The 22095-nt window shown below is 37.3% G+C and overlaps 1 protein-coding gene across 1 annotated transcript in view; it reads left to right on the forward strand.

Annotated features, from left to right (window-relative positions):
- LOC120775128 (carbonic anhydrase-related protein 10) overlaps positions 1 to 22095 on the forward strand; it is a 130269-nt gene that overhangs the window by 95126 nt on the left and 13048 nt on the right. Inside the window, exon 5 of the mRNA XM_040105152.1 lies at positions 21847 to 21942. Within this exon, the coding sequence (XP_039961086.1) occupies positions 21847 to 21942 (96 nt within the window). The remainder of the gene's footprint in view (positions 1 to 21846; positions 21943 to 22095) is intronic.

The following is a 22095-nucleotide window of genomic DNA, read 5'->3' on the forward strand; positions in this document are numbered from 1 at the left end:
CCGCTACAAACAGCATTTACTGAGGCTGCAGCTAAAGCCAAGCCGCACATTCGCATTCTCGTGCTTGCCGCCGTCCGCAGCCAATGTTTAATAATCTTATAAGGATTTCATGAGGATTAATTAAAATTACCAATTAAGAATTCATTAATGCGTACCAAATTACATGCAACAGACACATATAATACCGCCGAAAACCAATAGTTGGGCCTACATTTTTTTTTGTTTTTTGTTATCATTATTTCATGTAGCTATATATACTGTTTGGGTTGAAATTCCCCCGTCTGGCGGTAGATTAGCATTTTATTTGACACATGCCAGCTTTTCCACTAATAACACGTATTTTATCTCGAACATTTTCGGTTTTCGAATTGCTAAATTTATTTTAGCCTCTCTCACCTACGAGTCATTGCACAAAGCAGTGGCGGTAACTATGATTTCAATTAATGACACACCTGTGGCATTGCGCACGTCTGTGCCACATTTATTTAGATATTAATTTATGTATTTAGATCTAATAATTAAGCCGATTTGCCCGTGCTTTTGGCAAACAATTCACGCACACAGTCAGCACAGTTAGTGACATAATAGTTTCAATTACCATGGCTACAAATATAATTATTCGTATGAGCACTAAAGTAGAAAGAGCTTTTTGAAAAACAATAACACAATTTGCTTATTGCTCATCAAGTATCTATATGATTATAATAAAAATTATTTTTTTGTATAATTATTTTATGTCAGTGAAAAGTATTCTAATTGTGCTATAAATCGAAATAGCTATGTGCTAATACCGCCTGTTGAACGGAGGTACTGAAATAAGTTATTCGTTACAAATGGCTTAAATTTACTTTATTTTTATTAAAGTAACTCGCATTATAACTACTTGTAGAAGGTCAGAAATTCCAAAAGTCGATATATAGCGATTAGTTAGGTTAGGTGACGTTAATCTGAAAGATACTCCACTGTTTCCCTGGTGCCCTGTTCTAGACATTTCCTGCAGTCTTCTCGATCTGTCAGCCCCATATTACGGGCATGAGTCGCCACAAAACAGTGACCACTTAGTAATCCCATCTTGTTCCTACAGTATCTTCTATCAAGTGCCAATAGGAATTTTGTGTACTTCCGATCTACCATTTTGCTTGTTCTATAGGGTTTTGATTTTTTTTACTATGCTTCTGTGGAGATCGTCATATAGACAATGCATGGGTTTCTTTTCGGATATTAGCCGTACACCATTATTGGCAATTTTGTCCACTATTTCATTGACCTTAATGCCTTTATGGTCCGACGTCCAGTAGAAGTGAAGATAATTGCTTATGACAACATTTTCCATTTCTGCTCTGCTTCGCAAGACCCTTCTGTCCGACATGCGATACGAGGTTACAGCCTTGATTGTTGTTTGACCACCTACGTAGATGTTGACTCTGGAATTACCTGTAAGTGCATTAGAGGCCGGCTCCGCGGCCTTATCAAAAACAAAGACCTCAGCTTGAAATATACTACAGTGGCAACATAAAATATTGCCTTTGCCTAACTCTGGACAGAATATACCCGCACCATCTCTATCGTCTATTTTTGAGCCATCCGTGTAGATGTTTGCAGAGTTGTACGTAGTTAACATACATTTACGCTAGCCTTCTTTTTCGATGTTTACTTTGAACCTTCTTTCCCAACTGTAAAGTGAGTTTATGTAGTCGGTATTTGCATTTTCGAATTCTCCTGCAGCCTGTAGTCGTTCCGCCGATTTTGCTGCGCAATTTTCAGCGCAGAGGTCTATTGGTGACAGGTTTAGTACCAGTTCAACGGCGGCCGTTAAAGTTGTTCTTAACGCTCACCGTCTTTGCATTTTCTCTTTTTCGATGGCACTTTCGATGCGCTCTCCGTCAAACGTTGCCTCTTCCCAGCGATATACTGCTCATTGCAATTAGCATACGCTGGATCTGAGGTATTACACCAATTTCGAGTAAAGAAGCGTGCCTGGCCATTCTTCACCTCCTTTCTAGCCCAAGCCAGCTGTTTCACCTCTTCCTTAGGCTTTTACCTTCAGCGCATTCTTGCTTGGCTCCTCCCGGGGCCCTCTCTTGTTGCCAGAGTTGAAAACCTTGTTCGCCTGCACTGGAGAGCCAAGAAGCTCTTCTTTCGTTATGCTTACAGCGCTTTTTTGGACCGAGTCTTTGTGACTGTAGCACCCATGCGCTGTAAAGCTGGTTTGATAGTAGTACTCTAACCACCGCAACACCGTTGCAGTGAAACAACGTTGACACAACTCATACGATCTCTGTGCCTGCTGGTGGTAGCAGCCTCGTCTCCCACAGACGATTGGACTAATATCCCGGTACGCTTTGTTACTTTATTGATCTCCATTTTGAGTTTTTGATTCGGACCTACTCCTGAGGATGCCTATAAAGCAGTCCAATATAAGAGGATAACTGGGAAAATTCGTTAATCTTCGCTAGGAACCGCCAGCCTGCAATGTAATGACTCTGACAGAAGCCAGCTTGAGATCATAATATTGTAAGCAGCGACTCCCATTCCCCAGTCGACACCCGCGCGAAGGATACAGCTAAGAGTAGTTTTGCCGAGCGATTAGTTAAATATGGTTTAATATTTTGAAATCAGACCTATCATATATATGAAAGGCAATTTTTAATTTAATATTAGGTGGTCGTACTACACAGATATATCAAAACTTCTCGAAAGCTTTCTTCACACTATAGCACTGTGTTTTCAAATAATGCTCGTTTGGCTCTATGTAAAAACAGTAGTTAAAGTTATACCCTGCATCGGAATCAGGTGTTGTGGTGTACTTCTGTGTGGATGTCGATGTGTGGTAATCTCATGAGTAGTGTGTAATGGGGACTGTAAGAGGTGATATGGTGAGTGCAGTGTAGGTTGCGTATCAGTGTTTTGACTCTGAGTCGATGTAGTGTGCTAGTGTGACGTGTAGATAAAGATCGTGGTATGATAGTCATTTAGCCAATAGTTATCCACGAAAGATATTATAATCGGACGCTTTTAAAAATTAAGGAATTGCTTCCATAAGAGTTTCTGATGGTTTTATCTAGTGTGATAGCCCAAAAAAGTCGAATTTTGCGAATTTAAACAAAAACTACAGTACCGAATGTTTTGAAAATTTTTGAATTTTTTTTGAAATTTTTGGGGAATATGTATTCATGTTTCAAAAACTTTAAATTTTTGAAAAACTTAAATACTTTACGAATTATACGAGATTTTCGATGGTGCGAAAAAAAGTCCAAAGGTTTATGTTGTCACTTCAGCTAATTCAAAAAATGCTGTTTCCGTGAAAAACTCGCTTTAGGATAAACTAATGGAGCTGATTGCACTGGGCGGCTGCCTTTTAAATGGCTGTAACTCAAATACTATTTCAATAATAGATTTCAAATTTTAGTATGTTATTTCTAAAGGTGCAAGCAATCCAAATGCGGAATATATTGATTTTTCGAAAAGCTTAAGGCTACACAGTAAAGTTTCCAAAAAAAATTAAATAATTAGAAGTTAGGCACGATCTACGACGACGCTAAAAACATACGTTGTCGACTAAGATATATTGTTCTTACAAATGCCTCAAATTTAAAATAAGAAAAAGGAACTAAATCGTGTTGTCTAAAAAGTTGAATTTTACCCAAAACTTGTAAGTTATTGTATAAAGAACTAAATGGAGAAATTTGATAGTGATTGGATTATTTGACTCCGAGTTATCCTTCCAGTAAATTTTAAAAATTTTGTTTTGCAATTTAAAATGAACCGACTTCACTTTATATGGCGGTAACTGAAAACTGTTTATTATGTTTTTTTAAATGTAGTCTGTTGAAAAAAGATTTAAATATAAAACTTGCGCACTAGGTATGCCAATTAACTATTTTCTATGAAAACGCATGAAATATAAGATATTAATTGGTGTCAGCTCTACAATTATTTTCCTTTTTTGGAGATCTGCTTTTATTTACCGAAAGTTGTACCTATACAAACATGTGAGTATACGTATGTTTATAGAAAGTTTCTTTGTTGTCAATGTGTTTTTCATTTACATCTTGCTTCCGATATTCACCTCTATTATTCCGTTTGCTTTTCGCTTTTTGTTTCACATTCCGTACTGATTACTCAAAATAATATTGTGTCCCACTTCCTGTCAACGCAACGCTTAGCTTCCGCCTGCGCTAATACTTTTCCCATGTATGTAGTCGTACATGCCTACCAGGAGTTCTTTGTCAGTCTTTCTAAAAGCCATCTCGATTGTCTGTTGCAACTTGCGTGTCAAAGTCGTTAGTCTACTCGTATTGTGGTTTACAAAATGACAAATCCTTCAACCGCCAACGGCTTTGTGTTGTTTTGCTGTTACCGCTTTAACTGCGACCCACCAACATCCACACAACATGAACAACGACACTGACAACAACAAAAACAGTGTTATTGGTGCAATTGTCACGGTTTGCAACTTGCTGTGCTATCAGATTGCATTTCATTCAACAATACTGCCAACGACACTGTCATTGCAAGCAAATTCATTGCGGCATTCTTCCTTCAAACCATTCGCAACACACACACACGAAGTTATGGCCACACATGAACTAGCTAAGACAAAAGCAGCAGCAGCTATACATATGCATGTATGTATGTGTATGCAAATACATTTGCATTGCGGTTTTGTGGCAACATTGTTGTGTGCCACTAACATACATACGAGCACACGCATACATAGAGCGGGATTCTACGAAGTGTCAAGTTTTCGAAAATCGGGTCGTGTACGCAATGGCCAAGGAAGTCTAGCGCGTTTGTGTGCGTTCGACTCCTGATAAATATGGGTATGTGCGGGATGATAGTGGGGTAATTGTGCTTGAACAATTTGCTAACAATTTGCCAATGTCGGCGAAGTAAGCAAAAAAGCACAGTGCTTATATGCAAAGTTGTACTGTGGCATCCACCAAAATTATAACACCCAGAGATAGATCTGGCTACTGAGCTTTTTCATACCCGCAATGATGAGTGCTTTCACTTGATATTTCCTTTGTTGAATTGAAGACACTATTAAAGGAGGTAAGCATATGTGGATATCGAAAATTCTAAATTTATTCAACCATTTCTTTGCATACTATGATACTGATGTCATCGGCCTCAAAACTCGCGGCGTTAGTTCTGCTTTCTCCAGGCTAGACAAGGAAGCACAGAAAATGGGTCTGGCAGTGAACGAGCGCAAGACGACATATCTCCTGTCATCAAACAAACAGTCGTCGCACTCGCGACTTGGCTCTCACGTTACTGTTGACAGTCATAACTTTGAAGTTGTAGATAATTTCGTCTATTTAGGAACCAGTATTAACGCCACCAACAATATCAGCCTGGAAATCCAACGCAGGATTGCTCTTGCCAACAGGTGCTACTTCGGACTGGGTAGGCAATTGAAAAGTAAAGTCCTCTCGACGAACAAAAAGCTAAACTCTGTAAGTCGCTCACTCAATATTCCCGTCCTGCTATATGGTGCAGAGGCTTGGGCGATGACAGCAACCGATGAGTCGACGTTACGAGTTTTCGAGAGAAAAATTCTGCGAAAGATTTATGGTCCTTTACGCATTGGCCACGGCGAATATCGCATTCGATGGAACGATGAGCTGTACGATATAAATTAATAGATACTGGACTAACCGGACCATCAGATAGGATGAAAAGTTCATATGTGAGGTCCTTTTGTAAATAGATATAACCTCCCAAAGGCTTTGAATCGTAAACTGAAGTTGAGAGAGTAAGATGACATTTTAAAGAAATCAAAGAGATGTATTGGACGAGTTCTCTATATAAAGTAGGCGCTAAGTGAGCATAGATGTATCTTCTTCTTCTTCTTAGTTGGCGTAGACACTACTTACGTGGTTATAGCCGAGTTTACAAAAGCGCTGGTAATTCTTCCGAGGCTGCTGTGTGCTTTCCACTGGTTGTGTTTTTTTCGTGGTGGGTCTCAATCCTAGCGCACAACCCTGGGGAGGGATGATATTCTCATTTTAGCTCGCCTTCAAGTGGATGTATTTTGGCTACCCAGAGGATACTTGGTCTAGGACCGGAAGTCGAGAGAAAGGGTCAAATCCCTGGCCGAATTTTTGACTTCACTAATATGAACATAGAAATTCCCAACCATTCAGAGGCTATTAAAACTTTTTGAACCCTCTCTGCACTTTTCAGAGCACGAAAGTGGACACCATGTTAAAGGTAGTGGTGAATCTCCCAGGAAAATTAATTTATTCAGATCTACCCGTTACTACTATACGTTATGTAATACCTTAGAGCTTATACCCAAATGGCGTTTAAGAACCTATTTGGCATTCTATGTAATTGAGGTACCGGCCCAGAAATAATTCCATAGTAATCAATCTGCAGTGAGTGACATTCGAAACAGCATAAGCGCACATAAGACACTCTTAAGTATTCGCAATGCAGTGAATTTCACAATAAGGCAGTTATAATTCAAAATACATATATGTAAATATACACAAATACGTATGCATATTTACGTGGATACGTATGAGGTATACGATTATTTAAGTGCTCTAGTTAAGTCAAACTTGCAGACCAACTCTGGTTGTATACACAGATCATAGTAATTTCCAAAGCGCACACATTTATAGATACCCTCCTCTATGACATAGATTTACTTAATTTGTGGCAACTTACACTTGCAACACGAGAAGAAATAGCCTGTCATTAATTGACATGTCAGTAGTGAAGGAAACCGCTGCCATAAACATTGCACCAAATACCAGCATCAGTGTGTACAGCTGTGTTCGAAATGTGAGCAGTATGAATTGATTTGTACAGGACTTTGAAGAAATAACATATTTTTATTCAAAAAATTTATATATTATGTATATTTAAAATCTGTTTTAAATTACCGGACCACTGCAGTATATTTCAAGCTGAGGTCTTTGCTATTGCGAAAACTGCGAAAGACAATTCCAGAGTAAAAATCTACGTAGACAGCCCAGAAGCAATCAAGCCAGTAACCTCGTATCGCATATCGGCCAAAAGTCTCTTGGGAAGAAAGGCAGGAGTAGAGAGTGTTGTCAGGAGCAAGCCATTTTAGTTATACTGTGTGCCAGGCCACAAAGGCATCGAAGACAATGAAAAAGCGGACGAGATTGCCAAAAATGGTGTACGGCTAACATCAAAAACGTGATGAACATTGGGAAACCCATGTAATGTCTATACGAAGATCTCGACTGAAGCATGGTTAAGAAAATCAAAACCCGATGGATCGAGCCACCAAAACATGCAAAACTGCAAAAATCATGTGCAAAACGGTAAATCGGAAGTACGCAAAATTTCAATTGGCACTCGATAGAACAAGCTGTAGAAACACTGGAAGAGGTATCGATAGTGGGGCCACAGAATATGTCGAAATTCGCGTCAAGCGCCAGCATCCTAAAGGATGACTACTCCTCATGGACCTAGGAGCTGGACTCCATCTGGTATGGCAAAGGACCAAAACTGGTCTATGCGTTTCTTATTGGCCTACTAGATTAACTTTACTTAATATCAGTCCCAAATACTTTGCTGGGTTCGCCAAAGCTGTGTTTACCGATAAATTTCAATCTTAGTCTAGCAAATGCCGAACGATAGAGGAGAAAGTTAATAAATTATTCCATCTCGCCTCGAACAAAATATTTACCTGCACCGCATGTGAACCAATTTGACAGTATCCAGTCAGAACACTTGCAATCGCGGTGAAACTTCGCTAAACCTATTGCGGTTCACTCACTCACTCTGGACCAGAAGAATTTCGGAGAAATTAACTTTTTTAAGTGCTAGTAGTTCGGAAAACGTTTTGCGGTTCAATCTTGGCCAGGAGAATTTCGCAGAGACACAAGCTCTGGTTGTTGACCAGCTCTTTCCGAGATCACAGGAGGTTCATACATCTAGCGCTAGAACGTAGTAAGAGTACCCTCCCTACTAAGCTCATGAGGTTATGCACTCTTTTATTATTTTTGAGATGGCTATCAAGGTGAATACACGGCTCTCTAAAGGAAGCCGCACTTCGAAGCAGTAGATTGAAAGATGCTGCAGTGGTCTTGTAGCCTGATGGAGAGGAGTGGATGGAGATCTCACGACGGAAGATTCCACCTCTTATTCTCCCTCTTAATTTGATCCATCCGGGAAAAATCTCATTGCACCTTTTCCCCAGCTGCTTCACCCCTCCCAAAAAACCTTCGGAGGTGTACGAGCCGAGCATAAACCACCAGTTGAAAGTTCCGATTCAATGATCTGGATTGTAAGAAACACAATCGAAGAAGAATCAATTTCCCTAAGTCTGATAGCAGCTTTCGCCCCCAAGTACCTACCAGCTATGTCTACAGATAGTACATCTAGGTTACATCCCATCTAATATTTACTGTCTGAAATGATACAGCATAAGCGGCTCATGAACAAATTTCTCTTGATGTCTCAATGTTCTTCCACTAATCATCAAAGGCGAAAAAGTTATACAAAAAGAAATGCTTAAAATAAACATTTACCATATGGGGACGAACTTTCGGTGATATGATCAGAACGACAAATCCATTGGTCTACTAACTCACGTAACCAGGCCGTGGGATCAGCCTTCATTAGTACAGTACTTAATCAAACGGTATCACGATATTAAATCGAATAACTTACATAACCGGTATATACCATACTTCTTCATTTTCGGTAGCTATTAAAATCGAGCAAATTTTTTTAAGAGTTTACTCTCAACTATCCAATAATGACTTATTATGGACCGAATTGTAAGCGTCGCGACGCGTCGCTTAAATTATTTCTGTACTCAAGCACCCTATGCTTTTTTTTTGATCACAATTGCTTACCCATTTTCAAAATTTGTATATCGCAAGTTCTTATTCAAATTCTACAAGTATATATATATGAAAGTATATTTCGCTTTATACAAGTATATAAGTAATAGCTTGTTTGTCATTGTACCTAACTTGCTTGCAAATAATACTTGCACTTGTCATCCTTTCACTTACACATGTATATCTACACATATATTTACATACAATTATATAATCGCACACTCACTGGACACTGGCAACCTTTTGTGTGAACGAGTGAAGCAAATGAGGCAATAAAATCAATGGTCAATCCTGTCAGAGATCATTAAACACAAACACGAAGTTACACGCAGCATTAGTATGAGTAATCGGTACAAAAAAGACATCAAAAGACAAAGCAATACGGACTAATAGGCGTGTGTGAACACAGCGAGCAGAAAGCAAATGGAAAGGGATAGAGCTCGCATAAAGCTACACAGTACTGTAATGGCCCCTGCAAACAATAAGAACTTTCTTCGCTCACATGTGTGATCGTATGCGTGTAGGTATGCATGTGGATTGCGTATGTGTGTGTGCGCACTCAAAGTGTTGAAGTGTTACCTAAGGATTATAGCCTGGGTGGTGGCGTCGATGGGTTTTGGGTAATAACAGAATTGGGGCCGGCCAATCGGTTATAGCAAATGGCTAACATTTGCTCAACATTATGTCTTATGTGTTGAATGTGAAATGCATGCGAAATTAACTGGAAAATTAGCGTTTAGATATCATGTGTACGCCAGCTTATAATATATGTATGTGCAGTTAAGTTTGTGTGTGTGTGCGTTGGCATACTAGCGTTCGCATTGAATTCGTGTTCAAATAGTTTCAGCTGTGTCATTGGGGGCGTTGTAGTGCACGCAACTAATGGCAGCAAATATCAATATATTAAGTAGACGTGCGTATCTATAGTTAGACGATGCGCTTGTGTTATCACATTGCGATAACAACAATAACAATATACACATGAAATCAAATTAATAATGCATGCGTGTGTATGTATGTGTGTACGAACAGCGTATTTAAATGCAATTTGATATTGATGATAAACAGGCAGACATGGTAATCAGGCGCTTTCTCCGAAATATTATATCAAAATCAAATCTTCTCGCTATGAAGACACGTTCTGACTAATGTCTAATTCCAATACACATATTGTACTGACGGATATGGTTTTGATGCGGCACAATACTTACGAAATTGAAAAACTGAATATTATTATCACACATAGACTTGTAAATATGTATGAGAAGTTTTATATTAAGGAAATGACTGCATATTATCGAGTTTCAACTGTTTATGCAGTAAATTAAATCAAATTTAGCATTATTAATCATCGTATACTACGACATACAACCTCCAAAATAGGTGTATGCTTCATTATGCAAGAAAGCCTTAGGAATTTTTTGTCTAGTGAATAATGAAGATTGGTTCAAGTTAATTCGCAAATTTTCCTAGATCAGAAAGATTTAGAAATGTTTATTATATAAGTGTTTAGTTTATACTATATATTTAAATATGAGCGCAAAATAATACGTTTATATAGAGTATAGAGGGCGTGCATTAGTAAGTATGTTTGCTTACCAATTTGATTTTTATACTTTGGACAGAGAGGATCAAGCTGACTTTAGAAAAAAATAGATATGACCATACCATAGGTATATTGTGCCCTCTCCTCAATCACAAAGATTCTGCTAGCCCCCGCATAGTCATAAAGTCCAATATACTGTCAAGTACTAGTGAGGCGATGTGGAAACATGGATCGAAGGGTCCTTGTCTTGCATTTGCAGACTGCTATGTAGTTAATTAGGAAGTATTCTAGAGTTTCAGGCTTCCTGCACTAAAAGCCGATGTTGTATTAGTGCTTCTTCAGCGTGCAGTGGCTAGTGCAGAATGCGACAAGTGGCCTGAATTTGTCCCGAGGGAGGTTGATTACATATTTAAACTTCCTAAAGTTATAACCCTCCATTAGCAAAATGGCATGGCCATGCCTTGGAGTTGTTGCCAACACCTCCCTTTGCCTACTCGTTCATTTATGCGGAGTATCTCCACCGCAACGCAGGGTTCGTGTCCTATTACGCTAGTGGATGTTGCGGAGCTCTTCAGATAGCTCATTCCCGACCTTGAGGGAAACTTCAGAATCCTTATAAGGTTAGGTTAGGTTAATCTGGTAGGCCAAAAATCCACACGTAGCCCAGTTTAGTTCTATCAGACACCAGATGGAGTTCAGTTGCTAGCTCCAAGGGAGTAGTCATCCTTTAGGATGCCTGCGCTTGCCGCAAATTTTAACAGACTCTGCGGCCTCACTATCGATACCTATATATCGATATATATATAAAAATGATCAGCATGACAAGCTGAGTCATCTATCTGTCTGTATTTATGCGAACTAGTTTCTAATTTTTTTGAGATATTGACCTGAAATTTTACACACGTTCTCCCCTCCATAAGATAATGCTCATTTGTCGGAACCGCCGATATCGAACCACTATGGCATATAGCAGCCATACAAACTGAACGGTCGGAAGCAAGTGATTGCATAGACAACTTTTCCAATTGAAAAGATATCTTCTAGAAATTCGGTACAGATGTTGCAACCTCTTAAATCAAAATCAAATATATGACTTTTTTGTATTTGATAGGGTATTATAGCTTCAGCACAATCGAACTTAAGGTTTTTCTTGGTTTTTGATAGATGGCCCTATGGCGGTTTTATTTTTTTTATCCTAAAAAATTGTATAATGTAAACAAGCTTTACTTTTCACAAGATTTTGACATGAAATTTTGTATTATTATTTTTTGTTTTTTTTCAATGCAAATAAATCCACAACATTGAAAAAAGTTTATTCTATTGTAAAATAGGTTCTATTGACTTTTTTCTCAAAAACTTTCCCTTAAAAGTTATATGAGTTCCAGTTATACAACAAATGTACCATAAAGAGCTTAGTGTACCATGGCGTATGAGCAACTCAGAATTGGTAAGGAGCTTGTATGAAGGCTCACCACCTGATGCATTTCTTTAAGAACGTTTAACTTTTAAAGGAATTTAATTTATTTTCTTTTTTCATAAGATCTCAGCAAAATAATAATAAAAAATACCGGACACCTTAATGTACATGTAAATATAATCCGTAGCCTATTTCATAAAAAAGATTGTTACATAAATTTCTATATCTGTATGGCATATATACATATGTATGTTGCTAGTACATAAATATTATATATGTGAAAGCGTGTATATACACACTGTTTGCGCACCAATTAGTTAAAATTGCTATAAATGCGCCACAAAGGAGACAGAGTGCTACTCATTCATTTGTGTGCATAGCTATGTACTCCACACATCTACGGTTATACTCACACATTTATGCACAGAAACAAAATCAAGAGAGCAATTTGTTTCCCACAAAATGATAGACTGCATAGTGCTAAATGCCGCTTAATATATGTACATTCCCCTGTATGTAAATATGTACAAACAGCCAACTAAGCCAGCAAGCTTAGCTGCAATGGTCGGTTTCCTGCATATACATAGTAATATTAAGACTGGTGTGCATATGTTTGTGTTGGGCAGGCTTGCATGTTGCCATTAGAGTCAAGCAAAATTGCTTACACTAGTCATTTGAGTACGCTTACAAGCCTCCCCATTGTGCAGTTGAGCTAATTCGCTTCATTTGTCGACTCGGCCTACCTACAGCAGGAGACACCAAGTGGTCGTTGTTACTTATATATGTATATATATGTAGCTAAACTATACATACAAAAGACGTTGTAATTTGCGGTGGGTCTTATTTTGAATTGAAGATATCTCATCACATTAAAAAGTTTGACAACCACTTGATTGCGATCGTTTAGTTTGTATGACAACTATAGGCTATACAATTTTATATCGATATTTCGAAAACTGAGGGACATGTTTGCATATAGACTAAGAGACTAGAACGAGCGGACCGACGGACATGACTTTATATATCTATATATATGTATATTTTATAGGGTCTCCGACGTATCTTTCTCGTTTCTTTCTGGATGTTACAAACTTGTTGACAAACTTAATAAATTCTGTTCAGGCAATAATTAATAAAATTTTTGAAACAGAAATAGGTGACAACCTTTGTCTTTATTTACAAAAAAATATATATATATTTCAACTTATTTAACAAAATTGTTGAAGAATATGTTCTTCCCTAAGCCTTCTAAAAAGCTTTCGAAATATCTGTTTATATTTTGTTGTGGAAAGCTGACAAATTTTTTGTTGAAGGTTTTTTATTAGGTGGCAGCTTTACTATAAAAAATGTTCAACTCTACAACTTTTTCACCTTCCCCGCCTTAACCTCCGTACTACAATTTTTATTCTTCTTATCATAATTTTTTATAAAAAATTTTCCGATAGCGAGCAGTCTTTATGGCTTTACATCAAGTACTATACAATAAAATTACTGAAATCTTTTAGATTCAATCTTCATAACGGGTTTTCCAATAAGAGCGCTACAAAAATTTGAGATATTAATAAAATTATTTTTTCCTGTGAAAGTACATTCGATTTTATTACGTATGCAACTCGATTTTATTGAATTACTACCACCGGCACGCTTGCAGAAGTCCAGACGCTAAACACTTTTCGACAATTTTCAAGCATAAATCGGCCGATACTGCCGCAATTTCACTTTCAATATTCACACGAAGTATATCAATCGTCTCTGGTTTCTTGGTCTAGACCATAGACTTGACGTAACTCCACAGGAAATAGTCTAACGGCCTCAAATTGCATGACCGAAGCGGCCAATTGACTGGTCATTTCGTGAGATAACACGTTCATCAAACTTGGTTTTCAATAAATCGTTTGTGACATTCGCTGTGGGGCTGTGGTACCGTCCTGTCGTAACCACATATTGTTCAAGTCCATATCATCCAATTCGGGCCAAAACTATTCGGTTACTATTGAGCGGTAGTAATTCCTATTCATAGTAACGTGCATATTTTGCTTATTGATGAAGCCATTCAGCCAGAAATGAGCCTCATCGCTGAAGATGATTTTTCAATGAATATCCGGATCATTTTCGAATTGTTGCTCAGCTCAATTTACGAGAATATGACGGTTCTGGTGGTCAAACGGCTTCTCTTCTTGTGTCAATTTGATCTTGTAAGGATGTATGCCAAGATCTTTTCGCAAAATTCGCCACAACGTCGCAGAGATGCCCAACTCTTGAGAGCGACGTGTGAGAGATTGATTTGGGTCTTCCTCAATTGATGTGCTAGCGGCCAAAATATTATCGACACTACGGGCAATTCTTTGCCCACTGACACGGGAACAAATTGTACAGTGCCTGCGGCTTCAAATTTTTCCACTAGACGCTCAATTGTTGATCTGACAGGACGATTGTGACGAACATAAATTGAACCTAGCGCTCTTAAAGTTGAGACCACTGACTCCGAATTTCGATAGTAAGTTTTTATAATTTCGTCTGTGTTCGTTCGTGTAGCGTCTCTATGAAAAAACTTTTTACTAGTGCACCAAAATATAGTGTAACTGTTAAATTATCATATAGTTGGTAAATTTTATTTCCGTGCCGTAAGAAGTTTTCTACCAAACCTTTAAATTTGGTTTTTTTTATTAAGTTATTCCCGCATTTACCCAACTTACATAACACGTATTTTACAATTTTTCTCAAATATGAGTTCTCTTCTGTAACCGTATTTTTTATAGTATATCCATCTCTTTCGAGGATATAAATATGTTTGGCTGTGCTTTGGGGCTTGAGCTATTTCGATTTAGGTGTAGCATAACTAAGTGTAGTTAGAATAAAGCTGTGCCAGATGGACATATGTCATAAAAATTTAGAAGCATTTACATAACCAATTCTATATATTACACAGTCCTGGTTTTTAACTCAGTTTCGTGGGTGTAGTATAACCTAAATCGAACATTATGAATAGTTATACATATCTAACGACTTTTGTATAAAATATTTAATCCCTCGAGGAATATTTAAATAATTATTTGATCCCTATGGTTGCTAAAATTAGTTTAATTTTGTGATTGAAATATAGATTGAGCTACTCTTAAATGCACTGGATCAGATATGCGTACTAGTATATTTACTATATATAATATATGTACTTGATATTTACAAATTACTATACCAGCAGTGATTGTATTTGGTAATGTTGTGTGTAATCTTTTGTAGTGAAACAATAACTGTACTTATACAAGGCTGCATATGTCGCTGCCGGTTATACGAACATAGACAATAGATTTACAAATAGATACTAGTGTGTATATATACATACATATGTAGCTTAGAATGTAAGAAAGTAAGCTTATGCACACACTACTGTAATTGCTTAATACAGACGTGTACACACACACACACGAGCACGCACATTGCATTTGTACATAAGTGCTTGTTTTAAGTGCAATGCTTCTGTTCGGGTCAATGGAGCATAGCTGTTGCCACTGATGTTGTTTTTACTAAGCTTTAGTGCCCACTTTATGTAACTGGCTGACCGGCTTGCAATACTTGCACCACACTTAGTTTATTCCCCACTGTTGCTTTATGTGTTTGCTCCCTTGCCACTCGTGTAGCAGATTGTTAGACAGCCCTATATGCAGATATTGAAGCGCATGCAGTTGATTTGATTAGCTTGCTTGTGCTTTCAACGCAAATGGAAACTATTCAAGCTAGATAAATGCATGAACGTAACTACAACTAGTAGTAAGTATGTGCCTACTACTGTATTAAATATCTTGCTGGAGTCCATGTTTGTAAGTAAAAGCGTGCTAGTTGCTGTGTAGTGGCATGCAGGGTTAGTGGCAACTAGGCTAGTAATTGCACTTTGTGCACTGCAACAACATTACTATGCTTGATTTCATTTAATATATGTATGTATGCAAACTTACTATTGCATCTTAATTCGATTGATTTGAGCGAGTCAGGGTCAGTCAGCCTCTTCACAAGACTCTAGAGCAAGCATGGAGCCGCAGCTAATGAAAGGGAAAGAGCATACAATGCTAAGCAAATGTCTTAAAGTGTGAAATCAAATTGTACAACTATTAAAAGCGTATTAAATATATGTAAGTATGTATAAGCAAATGTTACTTGTTAACAGCAGTTTCTACATAATGAAGATGAAATAGACATTAAGCGCAGTGTTAAGGAATGCTATTTTTGTGGATGGAAGGCAAATCCTTGTGAATTACTGTACTGAACACTGAATTTAGCAAAAAATTTCAAAATAGCTATCAGATCATGAAAGGAATCATGTTGCTTATACGGATACGTCAATAAGAATCTCTTGAAGCATGGCTAGTTTAGTTACAATGAGATCACCCCTAACTTTTCGTCTCCCTCTTACTGGCCAATATAAACGGCTTAAAATCAGCTAGATAATCGAAAATAATTATATCATGTGTATAAGGGCCAGGAGAATATCTAGATTGATTGCTTTAACATGTGGTATTACTCAAGTTTATGCCTCGAAAATGGACGATGGTCCAGAGTTAGACATAAGCCTACTATTTATTGCGAAAGCCGCGCAGCTGACTTCTAATACACCTGCAAGCAATTCCATAGCCAATACCTACGTAGACAGCCAAGTAGGAATCAAGGCAGTAACCTCGTACCGGATATCGGACAGAAGTGTCTTGGGAAGCAGAGCAAAGGATCAATCTAGTCTACGCGTAGCTTATTAGCCTACCACATTAACCTATCCTAAGCTAACTCAAATTTATTCAGGAACGTGTTTTCACGAAATTTTATGATGATAACACATACCCTAACCTCCGTATAAAGCATAAAGTCTGAATTTCAAAAATATAGCACATAGGTGCAAATACAGCTGTGGGCAAAAAATAGTAAGACTTTTTAATATAAATTTCGGAGTGAAAATCCATTCGTTGAAACATTTTTTTTTTTATAGATTGGCATGACCGCCAGTGACTTCTTCGCCAAATATCATATAAAAATAATGAGTACTGTTTAGTAAACGCTTGTCTTTCTGATTTACATAAAGTGCATTCGGCGATTTTTGCTATGAATGAATTTATTCAACAAAGAAGTTTTATTAAATTTTGTGTGCGGAATCCGATTTCTGGTGCCGAAACGCTCAGAACGTTGAAAACAACCTTCGGTGATAATTGTTTGTCACGTTGACGACGAACCACGTTCCTAACGACCGTCGGGTCCACGAAACCGAAACGTAACCGGGTTTTTTTATTTGACCAAGGACTGTCAACTCGGCAGAATTTTTCCCGCTAAATAAAATAAAAGAATTGATGCTAGAGAATCGAGGATGAACAGTAAAAGATTTGACTGTCATCTTTGGAATATAAGAAGGTTTAGTAAAAACCATTTTTAAAGATTATTTGGGATCAAGAAAAGTGAGACCATGTTTGTTTTTCGAAAATCAGCGTCGCATTAACGTCTGTGGAACAATAATTTCCGATTGATGAGTATAGAATCTATGCTTAAATCCGGAAACAGACGAACAGTCGACCGAATATCGTTGGAATGGTGATCAGAAGCAGAAAAAACCACGTTAGGGCAGTTGAAAGTCAAGGTTATATTCACAGTTTTCTTCGATTATCGAGGTGTGGTGTACTCCAAATTTTTTTCGACCGGATAAAGTGGTAACAAAGAATACTATTTGAGTGTTATGCGTCGTTCGCGCTAGCTATTCGTAAAATCAGCCCAGAATTATGTTCACACAACTCTTGCTTTTATCATCATAATAATATACCATCGCAAATTGCATTGATCCTTCTTAAGTTTTACGCCTAATTTTCAACCAATATCGTGCCGCAACCACCATATTCGCCAAGTTTAACTCTGTGGGACTTCTGGCTGTTCAGTAAATTCAAACGAAATTCAAATGAAGACGTTAAACTTGAATCGCTACGCGCATGGTTGGCTATTCCGCAGTTTTACTTTAACAACTGTTTCGAGGATTCCAAAAAAGGTAGGCACAAGGGTATTGGGGTCCAAAGGGGATCACTTTGAGGGAGACGACATAGATTTTGGAGAATAGGTTAATAATTTTAAAGCAATGAACAAAGTCTAACTATTTTTTGCTCATAGTGTAATTTTAAGCTTGAGATGGTATGCCATAGAGCCGTCTTTTGCGCAAAGCTTACTCCCGATCCAAGTTGCTTTAAGACATCTTAGTTGTTACTGTAGCTACATTTTGGACAATTGGACGAAAGAATGCACAAACATTTCGTCTCGTATCTGATCGTTTATGTATATAACTCTATAATTATGTCGATTAATTTTAGGAAATACAAACGACCGATAGTTGAGCAAAACTCTGTAGCAACATGCTCTGAGAGTATTAAACAGATTTCTTACATTATGAAAAATAAAATATAAATTGGATTTGGTTCCAGAAAGTTGAACTCTCGAATGTAATTTTGTAGAAAATATTGCACAGAGGGATCAATAAATTTATGCGGAGTAGTTCAGCGCCGCCACTATTAGGCAAATATTGCAGACCTTTCTTTGACTTTACTTGAGTGTAATGAAGGTATACTATAAGATGGCAAACAAAATAGTAGAGCTAAGTAAAACAACAGCAAAGAAAAGCGAAAAATAGTACTACGTAAGATGCTTAAACATTTTTATACTGCCTAAAGCTTTCTGAAAATATTCCAAGCGATCCAATTTCAAGTTTCGGTAAGCTTGTATAATTTCTCACTTTGAAGAGTGATGAAGATATCAAACAATAATGATTCAAATATGAGGACATATTGTGTACAAATTTTATACAATATACAAGTACATACAAACCGATGATATATCTATAATAATGCTTCCTTTCCCAACGCTGCTGTACCCATTCAATTTTTCGACGTTATTATTGGTGCTCAACTCAAAGTGCTGCTGTTAATATTGCCTGTTGCAATTTTTCAAGGAGCTGCAGTAACTGCTGTAGTGTCCTGTCTCATACCTCTCTCATACGTATGCTGCTACAATTACGTTGGTTTCTTCTTGCTTCTGCTGCAGAATATGTTTGTTGATCTCCACCTCCGTATATTTATCTGCATCCCGTTGATGGTTGGGATTATTTTGTGGGAATTTATATGCGGCAGCTATAACTTCGTAAAAGGACGCCAGCGTTCGGTTCGGCAATGTGTATTTGTATGCTGTAGCATGGCGCTACAAACCCATGAATAAATGGACAAGGTGCCATAAAACAATAACAAAACGAAAGGCGAAAGCAACAAGAGTAACAAGTTGCAGAAACATTATAGCAACAATAAGGAACGCAAAAGGGAAGCATGGCTCAAGCGTTACTGAAATGAATGCGTACACGTGTGTGTGTCTGTGGGCATGAGTGGAAAGCGATTCCATTTCAGTCTGCGCTTCTTTAAAAACATATCACACTTAACACTTACAAGGGTATGTGAAGATAAAACTGTTTGTATACTTAACCGAAAACCAACTACTACTGTTCAACGTGTGTGTGTATGCGCAGCTTGTTTGCGTCCATCCTCAGAAAAGTGCAAACAATGGTACCTGCAGGAAAAAGATGAAGAAGTGGAGAAAAGTTTTGGTTCAGTACTGGCACCATTTTCTCAATTCCTGTATTTATTGATGCCATAAAATAATTATACGAAATAATTATACGAATTTTAATCTTAATTTTATCTTACTGGAAAAAGTAGGATATAAGATATGCTTGACATTTCTTCTCATAAATAAGGATCAATAAGTTCGAATGTAACAGAACATTTCATACTCTTGCAACTTGCTAGGATCAAAGCCAAAGAAACATCTTCATAAGGTTTGTAAGTGGGGGGTTTAGGGCAAGCTTTCACTCGATTTTATCCATTTTGTCCGTCAATTTGATTAAAATAAATCAGACATTTGCCGATATATTCGGTATAAAGTCAACAGGAAGTTCGAAACTTTTTTTATTAGGTACATGGGAGCTAAATAAAGTTATTGGCCACATTGAATCGTTATTTTTATTAGAGAAAAAATCCTTCCGAAATTCTAACGGGTGATCCAAGTAGAGATATATTTTTCAATAGACTTTTTTGACAGATTACGTGTCAAGCTGGCATGTTATTTTGTTCAGTATTGTTTGGAATTTCATCTTGGAAAACCTGTACAACATTTTCATATCGTTCAACTTTACTACAAAAATTCACGTTCTATAAAGAATGTGATTCGCGCGCTTCGCTTAACTCATGGTCAACATAATCGGCCTCCTGAGCGTACTATTTGCAACATTATCACCCATATTGGGACCCAGCATTCATCATTGGGTTATATTCGACCGAATAGACCAAGTCCAACACGCAGTGAAGAAAATATAGCAGCCGTAGCTGTGAGTGTACACTAAGATCGTTGAGACTCGATTCGGCGCCGTTCGCAGCAACTCGGACTAACGTATGAAAGCGTACAAACTACAACTTTTGAAAAAACTGAAGCCGCTCGACTTTCCAAAGCGACATCGCTTCGCTATACGAGCTTTTGAAAAGTTCCAAAAAGATCTGAGATTTTCGAGCCAAATTTTGTTCAGCGATGATACCCATTTCTGGTTCAAAGGGTATGTAAACAAGCAAAATTGCCGCATTTGAGAAGAAGAGCAACGTGAAGAGATTGAAGAGCTGCCATTTCATCCAGAAAAAACAACAGTTTGGTGTAGTTTGTGAGCCGATGGATAATCAGTCCATATTTCTTCAAGAATGATGCCAGTGAGAACGTAACCGTCAATAGTGACCGTTATAGCCCCATGATAACCGACTATTTGATGCCTGAAATTGGAGCTCGTGATCTTGGCGACATTTGTTTTCAAATATTTTCAACTAGACGACGGCGACCTCGAAATGGGTTACCCTTTATTATATATCTCACAGATTGACCCATGTTTTCGATAAAAGATAAGGGGGTCTACTTTAAGCGCATTATTCGGGCGAAATTCTATCTCGATACATTCATTGGTACTTGATTTGCATGCTGAAAAGTGCAAGAATCAGATGGAATTTAAATTTGGGTTATATGGGAAATATGCGTGGTTGCAGTCCATTTTCAATATTTTTCATTCTGAAACGTTGGAATGTCAAAGTAAATATTATAGAAAATAAAATTTTTTATAATATTCACGATCATTTTTCCACCCTTTTATTTCAAAAGTTATAATTTTTTGTTGAATATCAGTTGTAAAAATATATTCGTGGATTTTAGTAGTTGTGATCCCAAAATATTAAACATCAGTGCTTGATTTTCATTAGCCCTGGAATTTTTTCCCTAACATAATGTGATTTGTTTGAAAGTAATGATGCACTCGGTCTTCACCTTCTATATACACTCCTGTGGTTGGCTTAATCATGAATATATCGGTGGAGGAGCGAAAGATACTCTCCACAACAGTAATAAGATGTATATTCTATTTATTTAATAATCAGACTATAAAGCATATATTACGGATTTTATCGAATAAAATGAAAATATAAAAGAAAACTTAAAATATTTTTAATAACCAAGTTATAAAAGTTTCACACAAAATTATGTTTACTGTAATTTTTTGCGTAAAAGAATATTAAATCAATATATCTCACCACTGGGAGTTAAGCCCAAACGTTATTCGTATGAGTATTTAGCAATTGGTGTTAAAGCAAATTAAGCCAACATTTGAACTATCTCACATGCATTCTAGGAATTTACTTAGATACCACTAACCGAGACTACCAAGCGCCACAAAAGGCAATATCTTTGCAATTCAGATAAAGTGCGCTTATAAACGGATAACTGCATGTGTGCATTTACAAAACGCACAAATAAATGTTTATATGAAAGCAAATATAAGTATATTTGTGGTAGATTTGTTAAGAGTTTGCGCAACTATACTATAGGTATAGAATAATAAATATATAACCGTGTGTGTTACTTTATATATAACTTTAGTTATTGGTAAACTCAGACACTCCTACAATTTGATTCTTTGTACGTTTGTTCATAATTCTTTGTTGTTTTCCGCTGTGTACTTGCAGATCCAAATATTCGGCTACAATTCACAACTCTATGCAAATTTCTCGGACGCTTTGAACCGAGCGCAAGGCATTGTTGGTGTCTCGATTTTACTGCAGGTAAGTTACATTTTCGTCGTAGTGGAGGTTATTTTAGTGTGCCAAAAGATTTCGATTAGTATGGCTGGAATAAAACAACAACAGCATAGCTAGACTATAACTATGTACATAAGCGGTGTCTACAACAGTAAAGATGAAGAATAAATAAATATA

This window comes from Bactrocera tryoni, chromosome 4, assembly GCF_016617805.1.
Source record: "Bactrocera tryoni isolate S06 chromosome 4, CSIRO_BtryS06_freeze2, whole genome shotgun sequence".
NCBI lineage: Eukaryota > Metazoa > Arthropoda > Insecta > Diptera > Tephritidae > Bactrocera > Bactrocera tryoni.